The 18,137-nt window shown below is 40.3% G+C and overlaps 1 protein-coding gene across 3 annotated transcripts in view; it reads left to right on the top strand.

Moving 5' to 3' along the window:
- Positions 1–18,137, top strand: part of LOC112259966 (phospholipid-transporting ATPase ABCA1) — a 247,860-nt gene that overhangs the window by 127,205 nt on the left and 102,518 nt on the right. For all 3 annotated transcript variants that reach the window (XM_042328357.1, XM_024434680.2, XM_024434681.2), the window contains exons 25-30: positions 6,175–6,368; positions 6,883–6,931; positions 7,696–7,809; positions 7,952–7,993; positions 8,631–8,770; positions 13,462–13,589. In XM_042328357.1, coding sequence (XP_042184291.1) covers positions 6,175–6,368; positions 6,883–6,931; positions 7,696–7,809; positions 7,952–7,993; positions 8,631–8,770; positions 13,462–13,589 — 667 coding nt within the window. The remainder of the gene's footprint in view (positions 1–6,174; positions 6,369–6,882; positions 6,932–7,695; positions 7,810–7,951; positions 7,994–8,630; positions 8,771–13,461; positions 13,590–18,137) is intronic.

The following is an 18,137-nucleotide window of genomic DNA, read 5'->3' as shown; positions in this document are numbered from 1 at the left end:
ATGGGCCTCTTGGCTGCATCTCTGATCAGTCTTCTCCTTGTATGAGCTGAAAGTTTAGAGGGACGGCCAGGTCTTGGTAGATTTGCAGTGGTCTGATACTCCTTCCATTTCAATATTATCGCTTGCACAGTGCTCCTTTGGATGTTTAAAGCTTGGGAAATCTTTTTGTATCCAAATCCGGCTTTAAACTTCTTCACAACAGTATCTTTGTTCTTCATGATGCTCTCTGCTCTTTTAACGGAACTCTGAGACTATCAAAGTGCAGGTGCATTCATACGGAGACTTGATTACACACAGGTGGATTGTATTTATCATCATTAGTCATTTAGGTCAACATTGGATCATTCAGAGATCCTCACTGAACTTCTGGAGAGAGTTTGCTGCACTGAAAGTAAAGGGGCTGAATAATTTTGCACGCCCAATTTTTCAGTTTTTGATTTGTTAAAAAAGTTTGAAATATCCAATAAATGTCGTTCCACTTCATGATTGTGTCCCACTTGTTGTTGATTCTTCACAAAAAAAATACAGTTTTATATCTTTATGTTTGAAGCCTGAAATGTGGCAAAAGGTCGCAAAGTTCAAGGGGGCCGAATACTTTCGCAAGGCACTGTAGCTAGGAAGGCAGCCAGCTAGCGTTAACTAGCTAACTGTACACTTTAACTTGAAATGAAACAACTTTCTGTCAAAATTAGAAATGTATAATATCTGAAAATGTAGCTAGCTAGACTATCTTACCCATACACATTATAGATGGATGTGTCCTGTCACAGATGCCATGGTTGCCCTTAGTTTGAAGATGTAATCCAGAGACAGGTGTTTTCTCCATCTCCTTAGCTATGAATTCCACTGATTTCAAAACTCGGTCCTCCAGAACACAACTGCAACACATGCAGTTTTACTACGTAATATATTTTTTTAATGCTGCGTTAGACAGGATCACCTACACATACTGACAAGCTCAGATAGACAGAAGAATGCTATATGGCAAACCAATCCAAACTCAACTCTCGACATGTTCAGCCCACTCATTATCTCGTGCCAATCATGGCTAGCGGGAAGGTTGCTGACTTTTTCTGTGGCTAAACCAACTAGGCTCATAATCAATTGTATTCCTATTTACAGAAGGCATACAAGTTTGTTATTAAGGCACATGAAAGTTTACATGTTCGAGATGGCATTTCTGCCCAAAAAAATGCATTTTGATAAAGAAAAAAGTTTATGTTCAAGTGGCTCTACTGTAAAGCAGTGATCCGCGACATACGCCTTGTTTCCTTAAATGGATCACACATGCTGGCACTCTTGGAATTCTCTCAACCAGCTTCCCCTGGAATGCTTTTCCAACAGTCTTGAATGAGTTCCCACATATGTTAAGCACTTGTTGGCTGCTTTTTCTTCACTCTGCAGTCCAACTCATCCCAAACCATCTCATTTGGGTTGAGGTTGGGTGATTGTGGAGGCCAGGTCATCTGATGCAGCACTCCATCACTCTTCATCTTGGTCAAATAGCCCTTACACAGCCTGGAGGTGTGTTTTCGGTCATTGTTCTGTTAAAAAAACAACATTCCCACTAAGCGAAAAAGAGATGGAGTATCGCTGCAGAATGCTGTGGTAGCCATGCTGGTGCCTTGAATTCTAAATAAATCACTGACCGTGTCACCAGCAAAGCATCTCCACACCATCACACCTCCTACTCCATGCTTCACAGTGGGAACCACACATGCGGAGATCATCCGTTCACCTACTCTGTGTCTCACAAAGACACGGCGGTAGGAACCAAAAATCAAAAATTTTGGACTCATCAGACCAAAGGACAGATTTCCACCGGTCTAATGTCCATTGCTTGTGTTTCTTGGCCGAAGAAAGTCTCTTCTTATTATTGGTTTCCTTTAGTAGTGGTTTCTTTGCAGCAATTAAACCATGAAGGCCTGATTCACACCTTCTCCTCTGAACAGTTGATGTTGAGATGTGTCTGTTACTTGAACCCTGAAGCATTTATTTGGACTGCAGTTTCTGCAGAGTCTGGTAACTCTACGGAACTTATCCTCTGCAGCAGAGGTAACTTCCTTTCCTGTGGTAGTCCTCATGAGAGCCAGCTTCATCATAGCGCTTGATGGTTTTTGCGACTGCAATTGAAACTTTCAAAGTTCTTGACATTTTCTGGATTGTCTGACCTAACCCTAATACTGTATTACCTCATCCCAGGTGTAGATGATTAGATTTCACTTTCACCATAGCTTGTGCATGTCGTGATAGTCTTTGAAGCAGTCCCTCTCTGCCAGGAAACAAAAAGTGAACTGGCATTTCGGCCTGAAGATCTGGCATTTCACACTTTTTCTCCCCCTGTGTTGTGCAATGCTTGCAGTTCTTCCTTTTGTCTTTTGGCATGTGTGTTGGATGTTGGATAGTGGCGCTCACCTTGAGTGGGGGGTCTTGTGATGGTTGTGAGGTTGCTTTGGACCACCAATTCAGGCATTTCCAACACCAGCAGCTTTCGGAAGGCCAACTGTGAGAGAGGGGTTTGACCTTTTGCTTTGGCCATCTACTTGTGGAGAATTAAATCCTTTACTGTAGCAATGTCCACAAAGTGGTAAAAAAAAGCTTTATACCACTTCCTGGTCTTGTAGAGGACCTGGTAGTAGAGCATCAGATATGTTGACACCCCCTATGCTGGCACTGTAGTCCTTCACAGGAATGGGGACGTTCTTCCTCACCCATGCCCCATTGGCATTTTTCACCCCCCTTGAGACATGGTCGTTATTAAATGTCTTATGCTGTCTGGTGAGAATGGTTATTTCCCTAGTGTCCTTACATTTCACAAAAAGCAGCTTGTCAGTCCTGATCCAACGTATGGTCCCCCTCTCCGATGTCTTTGTCATGTTGTTTACCTTGGTCTTGGGGAAACCAATTCTGTTCGGACAAATGGTGCCACCAGCCCCTATTGTCTTTTTCAAGACGCCTATGAAAAGCATGGGACTAGTAGAAAATATTTACACAAAGAGCTCGTACCCACTGCCAAGTAAGGGGAAGTCCATCAGCTGCATGACAGAGTCATAACTAAGGCCCTACCCAACGGGTGTGATCGTCTTGTCTTCATAGATTAAGAAGTTCCATGTGTAGGCAGAGGCTGAATCCGCTAGCACAAAGAGCTTGTAGCCCCAATTGGTCAGCTTAGTTTTCATATATTGCTTCAAGCCAATTCTAGTCTTTGAGGCAACCATGCGCTCATCTATATATATATATATATATATATATATATATTTTTTTTTTTTTAGAGCAGGCTGTAAGTAAGTTTTGCATGCACCATGTCATGATGAAGGGGCTTGACTCTTGCAAGGCGATCAGACCCTGCAGTCCCCTTATTCTGACCATTCTCCTGATACTTTTGTGTGTCACTCATGTGAAGAGTACGTTTGATGGCCAAGAATCGGTTTTCACTGATGATGGAGGTGGGGAGCTAGAACGATAGAGTGGGGACAGGTTTCCAGGACAGCTTCCTTCCCCCCTGCTGTCACGATCGTCAAAACGAGCGGACCAATGTGCAGCGTGCGTAGAGTTCCACATATTTTAATTCATAGAAACTCACTAAACAAAACAAACAAGCACAAACGAAACGTGAAGCTACTTGTGTGCACACAGGCAACTATTTGTAGACAAGATCCCACAAAGCACAATGAGCACAATGGCTGCCTAAATATGATCCCCAATCAGAGACAACGATAAACAGCTGTCTCTGATTGGGAACCACACCAGGCCTACATAAACCATTAATCACCTAGATGACCCACCCTAGCCACTATCACGCCCCAACCAACAGACAATAAACAGCTCTCTATGGTCAGGGCGTGACACCTGAAGACCTTGACTGGCCGGTGGCTGGGGAAGGGTGGCTCACAAACGTCATCATCCAAATCCTCTGCATCCTGAATAAAATAAAGGGATATATTGAATTACAGTTGAATAAATTTACAAAATAGCATTGATGTAAAGAAAAAACACCAATCATACACTATCTTTACAGTGACTCACACAGAATGTGTGAAGGACACACAATGAAAACAGTAATACCTTGGAGACAAAGGCAGAGGTGAGAACCACAAATAAACAATGGCCATGAGAGTTTAGTGGCCTCTCCAAAGTTACAGCAAACAGTGAACTAATATGAAACATAGACAATAACTACTTATAATTTTGACATTGAAATTAGTTGTTACATAGGCCTATGTAAACTAAATCCAAAGCATAAAAAGCAGATAACTCATAAAAAATGAAATCCATAATTGTAAATGAGCTATTTAAAGTCATGAAAATAATTTACTTACAGATCTAAAAGTGGATCCTTCCAGAAAGCAATCTTCGTCTGCTGAGTCGAAATCCTCGTTGTCCATATCGTTCCCCTGATCCGAGTTCGACTCCAGTATTTTATTCAAAGCTTCTATGTCGGTATACATCAGCCATCTTTTATGCTAAAGCGATGGAATTAAAGTGATGAAATCTGTTTACAATGTAATGTAATGTAGCGTGCTCAGTGAGTCTCGTCTCTGTACCAGGTAGTAATAGTTAGCATTATGCATAAAAGGTTCTAGGCCTTGGTTTGTCCCACCCAGGTCAACTGCATATCCCTGGATAACTTCTCATTGGCTACAAGACTGTGAAGGTGCCATAGTGGCCAATCCCCTGTTTAATGGATGCCTACAGCGCGTAAGCAGGCAACATCATATTTTTGATGCGCAAAGTTAGTCACTCGGTGGACATTCGACATTCGTTGCCATTAAGTCATACATCATCAGATAACATTGGCAAAAAAAACATTGTTCCTTCCAACCTAAGGATTAATTTAGAACCCCCTATGTAGCTATATCTCAAATCAAAGCTTACATTGTAAGATGTTTGCTGTTTGAAAACATTGTGTAAAATAAAAATGTTGACTCTCGGGGATGGTGATCAATAACGGTAGGTCACAGGCAGACAAATGAGATATCCTAATGATCTATGAAGTCCCGGCTTTCGGTGTGTATCAACGTACTCAATGTTTATTTTGTTTCTGCTTCACAATGCTAACCAGAATGTCGGTAGCAGCCATCTTGAAATGAGGTCATCGGCTCCACCTGCCTGTATAAAACTGTATGCCCATATATGGTAGTAAGTCACACCAAATAAAACAAATCAAATAGGGTCCCTTACGTTTAAGAGGTTGTTAAGGCAAAAGTGTAAAGCATGTGAAGCCGATCCACTTTCCGACGTCATAAAGCCAAAGCCTCGCTTGGTTGAGCAGCTGTAATTATCTATGTGATCAATGGAGTAGGTGGTGTTTTCTTGGGCTGTGCATACCAAATGAAACCCTATTCCCTATAAAGGGCAATACGTTTGATTTTGAGATTTGCTCTTTAGATATCATAATGATGAGGAACTAACAAGATATGGCAATTCCAGTATCTCTTTGGAATGTAGAATTTCAAATCCACTTGCGTTTCTCGAATATCTTCCATACTTGTCATGGTGCTGGTTTTTGCAAAACTCACAAACCAACTGTATCTCAACTCTGAATATGACCCTTGAGGAGACACCGATTCACCTCACTTTTGAAAAAGTAAAAGAGTTGTAGAATGTTTTTGTGTTGGCCTCAATGATTTTAAATGCAGTGTATTGACTTGTACGGTTTAATTTCTTATTTTTTATTATTGTCATTTGTCATTATAAAGGACAACAATTATACTTTAAGTTCTTTTCAATATATCCATGTCATCCTTCCTGTTATTCATTTTCAATATATTCATGTCATCCTTCCTGTTATTTATTTTCAATATATCCATGTCATCCTTCCTGTTATTCATTTTCAATATATCCATGTCATCCTTCCTGTTGTTCATTTTCAATATATCCATGTCATCCTTCCTGTTATTCATTTTCAATATATCCATGTCATCCTTCCTGTTATTCATTTTCAATATATCCATGTCATCCTTCCTGTTGTTCATTTTCAATATATCCATGTCATCCTTCCTGTTATTCATTTTCAATATATCCATGTCATCCTTCCTGTAATTCCTTTTCAATATATCCATGTCATCCTTCCTGTAATTCCTTTTCAATATATCCATGTCATCCTTCCTGCAATTCCTTTTCAATACATCCAAATCATCCTTCCTGTTTCTCTTCACCATGTTGCGCTCATAGATGTCAGTAAGGTGGTGTGTCGGCATGTTCCCGAGGCGGTGTTCCTCGAGAGCATCGGCCAGGAGATCACCTACATCCTTCCCTATGGCGGGGCCAAGGATGGCACCTTTGCCCTCCTCTTCAAAGAGCTGGACCTTAAGATGGCCGACATTGGTGTCACCAACTACGGCATCTCAGATACCACACTAGAGGAGGTATGAGGCGGACGAGACACACACATACACTGAGCTCTCCTGAACTAACCAAATGCTTACTATGCCAAGGGTAGTGTTGGATTATGTAGGCAGGTACATACCACCAAGTGAGTGTTGTTAAACACAACTAATATGTCTCAGATATTTTGGGCAGATGAAGAAGCTTGGCAGGCAGTGTGAATAATTCCTTCTCAACAGACACAAGGTTATTCAGGTGGTACCTACTGCACATATTTACTTAAGGAAGGGAAACGAGATGTCAGTCTGTGGTATTTTCAATTGTGTGTGTGTGTGTGTGTGTGTGTGTGCGTGTATGCGTGTGTGTGTGTAATACAGGAGGAGGGAAGGAGGACTATTTATCAGTGTAATGAAGATAGTCCTTGTTTTTGTAATTACAGGAGTGTTGTCGATCATTTGTTTAAGACACACATAGAGGTCACTTCAATGATGAAAAATGATGAGGAAAAAAAAGCCATTTCATATCATGGTAATTATGCCGTGTTCCATCTCACAGATTTTCCTCAAAGTGGCAGAGGACACAGGTGTTGATGCGGAAATACCAGGTAAAATGGCGGTTGACTGTAATTTGGGGGGTTAAAATGTAACAATTTAGTAAAATAGTTTAATCGTGGACTGATTATATGAAGTATCGACACAACCACTAGAACACACACATCATTGAGTCTTCTGTATTGCTTTGATTTTCAATGATTCTCTGTACTACATTGATTGAACTAGTGTTGATTGATTATGCACTCATTTAGTATAACTCAACAGCATTTTCCTTGTTGGATCAATTACCAAAGGACTTTGCTTTTCAACCTACAGCCAACCTTCGCATTTTATCTCAAATCTGACAATTACTTAAAAACCCTAGTCTTTTAGGGTTTTCTGTTTTTACGTACAGTAGTGTGTAGTGATGGGCACTGATATGGAATATCGATACGATATCAGTTTGTATTGGTTTTATTAAAAAAGCATTGCAACTGTGTGAATGTTCACTTTTTCTCTCGAGAGTCCAGGCAACTACTTGCTGATCGCTCCCCATTGGGCCAGGTGTGAATCTTCTGGGAGCCTAAACCTACCCAACTAATTTGAATGCAATGGGAAGCCCATCCACCGTGATGTCCCAAGAAACATAAACGGATATGACGATATACCTTGATCATATCGATATCAATATCATATCAAATTATTCATATTAGTGCCCACAGCTAGTAATAATGCAACGTATAGTTCACAATACAGGTTGCTGTACTTTCTGTATGGTATTCGTAACTGTAGACGGATTAAGCCAAAACAACTCATCTTCAGTATATTCTTTCAGCTATCAACGCAGCTTTGGTAAGAGACAAGACAAGAAGTTCAAGGGAATCCAAGAGGCAACGGCAAAGCCTCACCAAAGTTGGGGACACTTCAGACGAAATGCCTGGGAAAAGTGGTACGCCGTTAACTTTTGAGTGTTATTGTCAAAAACTAAAAAGTATATAAGCCTATTCTGAAATAGAGAAGGGAAGGTTAAGTGTAATGTATGGTCATGATCCATTTTCTTTATGTCCTCCCTGTCTATTGTTACTATCCAGCTGAAGACGAGATGAAAGTGAAGTTCACTAGCAGAGTGGAGGGTATGTATACCGGGTCAATGCCTTGTCGTCTTGCAGCAGCTCACACATTCATGTCAAAAAAAAGCCTTATTATTTGCTGCTCTCTGACAATTAACTCTGGAGAAGATGCAAAAGGTCAGTCATTGTGACAATTCGTGCTCCTTTCTCTCCTTGGTTGCCAAGACAGCTGATTTGTCATACAGGTGGCTTTTCCACACTAGCGGCCATTTTGGAAAGCCAAATTAATATTACATGAATTAATATTCCTCACAGGAGGTTTTCATTTTCCACAATACAATAGTATCAGAACATGTCTCCCGACTTGCTATTTCTCCCTGAGCAAGACCATTTATGAAACAAATTCAATATCACATGCCGGTTTACCATTTGAATATGCTTTGTGTCAAAAATATTTTGGTTGGACTTTTGAGACTGATAAGAGGTTGCTTTTTTTGTGGGGATTGTTTTACTCTTTTGAGTGGAGACTGATAACTGTGTTTTTTGTTCCTTTTTACGCCATGGGAGAAGCTAAATAATTTGTATTCACTTCCTACAAACCCAAGAGCCTAACAGATTGTTATCAATTCACTTCATACAATCCTATTCTACAGAAAGCGCACTGTAGTAATGCAGATATTTTGTATGCCTTCCATTTTAGATGTGGAGAGAGTGGCCAATGTGAATGGGAAGGGCTCCAGTGTGATCACGGGATGGGAACTGATCCGGAGACAGTTCCTGGCCCTCTTCATCAAACGCTTTCACCATGCACGCAGGAGCCGCAAAGGCCTCATTGCTCAGGTAATGACCACACATAACCCCCATAGTTCTCTATGCCCTGTTATAAACTGGGTGGTTCGAGCTCTGAATGCTGATTGGCTGACAGCCGTGGTACCCGTATGACAAAAACATTTATTTTTACTGCTGTTTTTACTTTGGTAACCAGTTAATAACAGCAATAAGGCATCTCTGGGGATTGTAGTATATGGCCAATATACCACGGCTAAGGGCTGTGTCCAGGCACTCCACAATGCATTGTGCCTAACAACAGTCCTTGGCTGTGGTACATTGGCCATATACCCCCCCCCATGCCTTACTGCTTAATTATACCATTTAGTGTTGTACTGTCCTGAAAAAATAATTTACATTGTAAAAAATTGGTTGCACTGTGGGAGGGAAGTGGTTTTATAAATGGATGTGATAATACTTCCAACCAAAGAATCTGTGGAGGAGAAATTAAATGAGCTAATGAGAGAACTTGTTTTAGGGGACAACACACATTTGAATGCTCAGTACCAATATATATATATGCATATGCATGATCAGTTTCTTAAGGGTAGTGGAGATTTGATCTCATCTGAAGAATTTTGTCAGTCTCTAGCTGTTGCCAAGGAGACGGAGGTCGTCACAACTTTGAGAGATGCTCTGTAATGTAAAACACACACACACACACACACACACACACACACACACACACACACACACACACACACACACACACACACACACACACACACACCAGCCCTGTGAACTTTGTCTCCCCACCACAACGGTTTCCACTTTAAATTCATAGGATCCTGAAAGTCAGAGAACTGTCTGATTTGTTTTGAGTTTTTTTTCCTAATTTGTGAATATGCTAATAATGTGGTTTAATGAGTTATGTATCAGATAAGATTATCATAACAATTAGCTCACTGACAGGTTGCTATTAGCCTATTAAGTGTGTGTCTCTATCGTTTTGTGGGTCATTTTAATTTCCAGTCAGAACCAATACACGGTTATCTATTTACATGACACCTTCAATTTCTCTTTCATCAGAGATGATACACAATTGTTGACTTACAACCTGAGAATGTGTTGTTCTTTTTCTCATTTATTTTGAGCTCTGCTCCCTTATTAATCACAAAGATGAAAATCTGTATTCATAACACGTGTATAGACGTGGTGTAACCCCATCAGCGATGAATAATACCACGACATTGAATTAATTACACTCCAAAGGCATCGTAATCATAAAGTGCACCACTCCGCTCCTTCCACTTGCCCGTGTGTAAACCTACCACCTGCCGCGTTCTAGAACACACTTCCTCCTGTAACTCTGTAATACTGATCCCACCATTAGTCACTGTCAATCCCGGACGTCGCTCTGTTGCGTTAGCGAGGGGAGGTGTGTGTGTGTGTGGAGTGTTAGTGATTCCCAAAATGCACCCTATTCCCGATATATTGCCATATGTTTCATTTTGAGCTCTAGTGGAAAAAGTTGTTCCCTACGAAATATTGGGATGCAGACTATTTCAGGGCTACTCTCCTCCCTCCTTCCTCCTCTCTTCTCCCCCATTCATGTCACTTGCAGGACTGACAAAAGGGCCTGACCATCATGTAAACACCTCCCATTGTCAGCTGATTGTGAAGAGCATCTCTTCATGCAGAGCCGGTGGGGAATTCAAAAGAGATGATGGTGTGAGACTCAAAGGGAAGTGATTTATGGGGACGAAAGTCAGGGGATGGACGCTCATGGAGGTGGTGGGGAGGCGAGCTCATTGGCTGTGTCGGGTGAAGCTCGGCGTGTGTACATGGGATTGAATGTGATGCCTTTTGGGAAAGCTACTTGTGGCAGGAAGTATCGTGCTTGATTCAAAATGGGGGGGTCATGAATCAAGCCTCTCATAAGAATTCAACTATGTTGTTGCAGTGCACCCCAAGAGATGCTGGCCATTCCCAAGAGTGAATGTGTAATTTGAACAAAGCCGATAGTTTGCGGCAAAGTGAAGTGAAGTCATATCTAGTGACACTTTTGTGTGTTATGCCAGACAATTGGTATTAACATTGCACTTGAGGAACAATCGTCTTAAAAAAAACAAGAAACATTGAATGCGGGAAACCAGACCCATGACTCAGCATATGTTGTAATTTTTAGCTCATATCACTTGGACAGTTTCATTGAAATGTGAATTATGTCATGTCAATGTCAGGGCATCATACTCACAGGGAAATGAAAGGACAGTCTTGTTTTTGTAGACTCCTACGACATTGACCTTCCAGTCTCTTTGTTCCACCGTTTCGCTATTATCCTGTGGTTTACTCGGATAATTAAAGTTAATTGATGGTCTGAGCTGCTCTTTGACTTCTCAGATATGTAACCAATGGCAACAAAGTTACACCCTTAAACTTGGCCCCTGAAGTAGCTTTCTTTGGTGTTCTGAAATGTCCCATCAATTTCTTCTTATTAGTCATCAAATTAGCCTGCGTATTGCAGTGAGTCTCTGTTATTAGCACTTGTGAATTAGTCTAATTTATTATCGCGAGTCATTGTTATTTCCTGTCAATTAGCCTTTAATGGCCAACATCGTACAGTATATACTGTAGCATCACCTTGACAACCCAGGTCAGATACATAATATGGAGAGTGCAATACATATTACTTACGTTGTTCTACATTGATTCCACACCGGTCTGGATTGAGACCAAGGTGTCATGATTATGATGATTATCAAAATCCCTGTTGATGGAATAGAATTAAATAGAACACTATAGGAATATCATATACTGTACAGTACCAGTCAAAAGTTTGGACACCTACTCATTAATTTCTATATTTGTACTATTTTCTACATTGTATGATGATAGTTTAAACATCAAAACTATGAAATAACACATGGAATCATGTAGTTACCAAAAATGTGTTAAGAAAATCTAAATATATTTGATATTTGATATTCTTCAAAGTAGCCATCCTTTGCCTTGATGACAGCTTTGCACTAGTTGATTCACAAAAACAAATGTATTATGCCAACAAGCCAGTCTGCCCTCAAATAAAATGCCATTTTACAGTGAATCACAAAACACAATATTTGTGTTTTGGTGTTTGTATTGTACCCATTTAGAAAGATCAGACTCATTGTTTCACCAAACTTGAGTGTGTGCTGCTAAACTCAGTCTATAGAGTGCATTGACATTGTGAACGTAATGACTTTTCTCCATTGTTTGCGGGGTGTTTGCAGAAGACCTACTACAAGCTGCCACACACAATTACAGTCAGAGTGTGTGTTCTGTTGTCCTCCATCTTACGTATTGTCTCATTAAGCCGCTTTTCAGTAAACGCGGACTATTTCTTCTCCGGTGCCTGCATTTACATAGAACTCATTTACATAGCATTTTTCCAATGTATTGTACTGTTTGAATGGGTTCCGGGTTCCGGCAATTGCAGCATGCAATTAATCAAGTTGAGCAAACATCTCTCTTCAGTGGAGTACCTAGCGGTACAAGTGATTAAAGAGCATTCTGTCTTTGACTTTTAGTCAGCTCCGAGAACGGAAATGAAAAGGGAACATTTCCACGAGGGAGAGAAAGGGAGGAAATTGTGGCAGTGAGCTTCGATGGTGGAAAAGAGAATAAAGCGAAGTGGGTGACGATTGATGATGTTTGAAAGTGTTTAATAAAACTCCTTACACATGCATGACAGCCATAACAAGTTCATGGTGAGCATAATGAAAGGTTTTGGTCTCATGTCTTATTACTTGCATCCCTATCATTGTGGAGTGTAACAGAGATTGGGTGGGGGTTGGGGCTGATGATGGGGGTAGGATGATGTAATTACTGTAGCCGTAGATATTTTGAATTACTCTCCCCACCCATCTCTTCCACAACTACGCAAGCAGGCACACACAGGCACTGGCACGGACGCACACGCCACACGCACACACATACACACTTGCAAGCACGGTTAATAGATTTGTGGCAATGATACAGTGCATTCGGAAAGTATTTAGACCCCTTTTTTCACATTTTGTTACATTACAGCTTTATTCTAAAAATATATATATTTTTTTAAACAAACAATGTAACGTAACAAAATGTGGAAAAAGTCAAGGGGTCTGAAAACTTTCTGAATGCACTGTACTTAATTTGAATGATGCTTATTCAGTGCAGTGCAGTACACATTTCCAATCTGAGTGAAAGCACATGACAAGTGCAAAGACAAATTATCACTCCCAGCATTTACTAATTGGATTGTGCAATAACACTGATGCAGCCTGAGGGAGCCTAGGTCATACACATGAAACATCTCTCTTCTAGTTCTATGGGGAATATGCTCTGTTCATTTGGTTGGCTGGTGAAAGTGGTGCCGTAACACACACTATTATTTTAGATATCCCCCTATTAGATGAGATTAACTTAATAACAGAGCATACTGTACTATAACGGTACACTGTATGCAAGACGTGCATGTAGCGTCTGTCACATGATGACATGAATGACAGACCAGCCATGACACTGTCCTAACATGGAAAATATCCAACTTTTGTTAGTATCATTACAGAGTTATGTGGACAGTCCGTTATTGTCATGAACTCATATGACAAGCATTGTGTCAGCCTCGTGTTGAGACAGTGTCACAACAGTGTATTGACAGGATAGGATACCTAAAATAGGCAATGCGCAAAGAAGCGCCATTTTGCAGCTGATTCTGACATCATATCTATGTCACACAGGTGATTCTGCCTGCTGTCTTCGTCTGCCTGTCTCTCATCTTCTCCGTCATCGTCCCGCCTTTTGCGGAGTACCCCAACCTGGAGTTGCAGCCTTGGATGTATGGACTGCCCCAAACGACATTCTACAGGTGAGCCACTGAAACGTTATGCTCTCAGATGAACATGTTGATATTTGTATTGAATATGTATAAATGTAACGAACGCAGCGGGGTAACCTGACCGGGACAGGTATAAAATCATTCTTAAAAGATGTAAAGTAGTTCTACTGTACTGTTATGAACAAAGAGCATACTGTTAATGTGAATGCAGAAACCACATACTGTAGCTGATACTGCAGATCGCTTCTAGTTCCAATGTTTGGAGGGAATAATAGTTTTGATTACTTTCCCCTAAATTAGGCACTCCAGTAATTCCAGGTCTGGTCTCTAAGTGTGTATGCTTCAGCCAACTCTTCTGACTATCGCCGTCATATCAACCCCATACTGTATGTCATCATGACATTGATTGTCAGAGAAGTTGTCTGAAGCACATAAAGGTCTAGTACCTGGCTAGTCCTTTCCTTCCATGGTTGAGTCTGCAATGGCATACTAAATAATTAATCTTACTGTGTGCTCCAAATAGAACACTATTCACAATATAAGGCACTACTTTTTTTTTTTTTTTTTAACCAGAAAAGGTCCTGGTCTAAAGTAGTGCACTCCATAGGGAATAGGGTGCCATACGGGACATACACACTTCCTTTTCTAACATCAAATCACAATTTATTTGTCACATGCTTCGCAAACTAACAGTGAAATGCTCACTTACTGGTCCTTTCCAACAATGCAGAGAGAAAAATATAGAACAATAATAACATGAGGAATAAATACATAATGAGGAATGATAACTTGACTATATACACGGGGTACCAGTACCGAGTCAATGTGCAGGGGTACGAGGTAATTGAGGTAGTACAGTACATAGAGTACCAGTCAAACGTTTGGTCACACCTACTCATTCAAGGGTTTGTCTTTATTTGTACTATTCTCTACATTGTAGAATAATAGAGAAGACATCAAAACTATGAAATAGCACATATGGAATCATGTAGTAACCAAAAAAGTGTGAAACAAATAAAAAATACATTTTATATTTGAGATTCTTCAAAGTAGCCACCCTTTGTCTTGATGACAGCTTTGCACACTCTTGGCATTCTCTCAACCAGCTTCATGAGGTTGTCACCTGGAAGGCATTTCAATTAACAAGTGTGCCTTGATAAAAGTAGATTTCTGTAATTTCTTCCGTTTGAGCCAATCGGTTGTGTTCTGACAAGGTAGAGGTGGTATACAGAAGATAGCCCTATTTGGTAAAATAACTAAGTCCATATTTTGGCAAGAACAGTTCAAATAAGCAAAGAGAAACAACAGTCCATCATTACTTGAAGACATGAAGGTCAGTCAATACGGGACATTTCAAGAACTAAGTTTATTAGAGATACCAGCCTCAGAAATTGCAGACCAAATAAATGCTTCACTGAGTTCAAGTAACAGACACATCTCAACATCAACTGTTCCTAGGAGACTGCCTGAAATAGATCTTCATGGTTGAATTGCTGGTTTCCCACCATAATTTGCAAATAAATTCATTAAAAATCCTACAATGTAAATTTCTGGATTTTGTTTTCTCATTTTGTCTGTCATAGTTGAAGTGTACATATGATGAAAATTAGAGGCGTCTCTCATCTTTTTAAGTGGGAGAACTTGCACAATTGGTGGCTGACTAAATACTTTTTTGCCCCACTGTATGTGGAAACTCCTTCGAGACTGTTGGAAAAGCATTCCAGCTGAAGCTGGTTGAGAGAATGCCAAGAGTGTGCTAAGCTGTCATCAAGGCAAAGAGTGGCTACTTTGAAGAATCTGAAATATTAAATCTATTTTGAAATGTTTAACACTTTTTTGTGTTGATTCCATATGTGTCCTATTATGGACAACATATACATTCTATACATAACATATCGACAAGCCTGTTTTAAAACTTACAGTAACACAGATGTCTTCTGTGAAAGTTCACCATCTGTACATTTTCTTTGAGAACTTCTTGTTCTGCGTTTCGGGGTTTGCTTTCGAAATACATCCCGAAAAACGTTGAAATAATGTGAAAAACATGTTGAATATTTCATGGAGTTGCCGATAATGTATCCAACCGCTGCAGTGACGATGAATCTTATTGGATTCCCTGCTCCCGCTCATTGATATTCTATTGAGGTTTGCTTATTTTATCCAGGGGAAATCATTGCATTGTAATAGATTGATCCCATTGGACAGTTTAAAGGCCAAATGCAGCCGTTTTTATAGTAATATCAAATCATTTCTGGGTAACAATTAAGTACGTTGCTGTAATAGTGTTCCATTAAAATGGGCAAAAATGGCTTTTTATCTTAAAGGAAGAATTGTCTAGGAGTGTCTGGGAGTGGTCTGAGTGGGAGGGGAAAACTGAAAACTAGCTGTTATTAGCATCTATAAACCAATTAACCACATGGTGATGTCAACATGGACAGCCGAAACACGCCACCATGCAAACCTGCTGATTAGATTGTACTTTCAACCAGCAAATATCAGGAATAACACTGATCAAACTTGTTCACACTTTTACAATATTAGTTTCATCGGGTGTTTTACAATGTGATACAAAAAAATATGGGAAAAACAGATTTTTGACTGCACTGGGCTTTTAAACAGACAATATCAGGCTCTAGCATGTTGCTATGGAAATCACAGGTCGAGCTTCACCTTCTTCGTCAAAGTTAGACTAAAGGCAGTGAGTTTTAACTGCAAGTGTTACGCCACATTAAATATGCAGAACTCATCAGAACGACCAGAATCTAGCCTGGTTATGTGTCACATCATTAGCAAGCTGAAGTTCTTTCTCTTCTCTGACATTCTCTGTGGTCAATTACTGCATATTGTCTTCTCCCCTGAATAATTTTAAGACACTTCCCTTTGTGAAGTCTTAAGCTGGAAAGCCATACCAGGCTGAGACAGAGAAGGTATGCATAATTCATACAAGCTCAATTAGTCAATGTCAACCAAACGTGCCTGGGAAATGTGGCAAAAAAATTACAGATTCAAATGCAGGCTAAAAAGATTGGTTTCAAAAAGAAGTTGTCCTGATACTAAATTCATATGAATAGTTATCGTCATACATTGATGACACTATTAGATTCAAACACAATTGTCCCATTGACAAAATTGTCTTAGGACTTCATACCTATAACATGTAATATCCATACAATGCTGTCTCGGATATTAGGGGAGTTGAAAGGAAGGGGTTAATCAGGGGGTTAGTCTGTTTAATCAGACTACTCTCTACTCTGTTACTCTGTGATGTTTCACAAAGTTCCTCCACCTGACTGATTTTCCTTTACCGGGAGAGTGGAGGCTATGCTGATCAAAACCATACTTTCCACCAAAGCATTCTGAGGAAGTAACCATTTTTATTTTACACTCAAGGAAACGCATCACATTTCCTTCCGGGAACATTAAGCCTATTTTATTTCCCAAATTAGTATTTCAACACTCAGATCTGCATTGTATCTAAATAGACTATTACCTCTAGGATTTCCCTTTTTGTAGATATATCTAAGATTCAACCTAAGATTAGTTCCAGTGTGTCTCTGCTCGTTTTGATCCCCCAATAGTCTTGTTACTTTGAATAAGTGTGCTTCCCAAATGGCATCCTATTCCCTTTAATGTGCACTGCTTTTTACCGGTGCCCTACAGGCCCTGGTCAAAACTAGTACAATATATCGGGAATAGGGTGCCATTTGGGAAGCAGACCCAGCTATTGTTAATGTTAAAACAGATGGCTGAGCAAAATCCATTTTTACAATCAGCCACTTCGATTGGACTCCTCGCTTATGATGGCGGAAATTATAGGTTGACCTTCATGAGAGATAAATGAGCCTATGAACATTGTATTAATCCCATTGGCCAGCAGTGACTACAGCTGGACCCTAGCCATGATCTTTATAAAACGGTGTTTTCACAGCGCCAAGGTACACTCGAGACAAAGAGCAGAGATTGTGTATACATTGATTGTAGCGGTCTGTTTTTCTTCCAGGCACATATATACAATAGCGTGCTCTGATGCACACACACACAAACTCTCACACGCAAGCATGCAGGCGCGTGCACACTCTCTCTCGCACGCGCACACGCGCACACACACACACACACACACACACACACACACACACACACACACACACACACACACACACACACACACACACACACACACAGAGTTTATGTTATGTTGACATGTGCTCTATTCAGTCAGAATGCCAAGAGCTTTTCTCACCCATGCGTGCTCAGTGGTGTGTATTCATTTGGAAATGTAATGTTCTCAACAAAATTCCAGGGCCATACAACGATTCTTCATTCATCCTTTATTAAACTAAATCTGGTTCCATGTTAGCTGGGCATCATGCACTACTTTAAATCCAAAAGCACAAAAAAACACTCCTGTTGGTCTCATTTCCTTTTGGCCAATTTCTCTATCTAGAGATGGATACATTATACCCATTCTCTTCATCTTTGTTGATTCCGTGGGCCATGCCCTCAGTGAACGAATCAATGCTATAGCGTGCTTGATCACCCCCGGTTACAGTATCTGGTCCAGTAATTGAAACTCCCAAA

The sequence above is a fragment of the Oncorhynchus tshawytscha genome, linkage group LG10, assembly GCF_018296145.1.
Source record: "Oncorhynchus tshawytscha isolate Ot180627B linkage group LG10, Otsh_v2.0, whole genome shotgun sequence".
Classification (NCBI taxonomy): Eukaryota; Metazoa; Chordata; class Actinopteri; order Salmoniformes; family Salmonidae; genus Oncorhynchus; species Oncorhynchus tshawytscha.
Note: the sequence above shows the minus strand (reverse complement) of the source record. Positions and strands in the feature narration are given on the sequence as shown.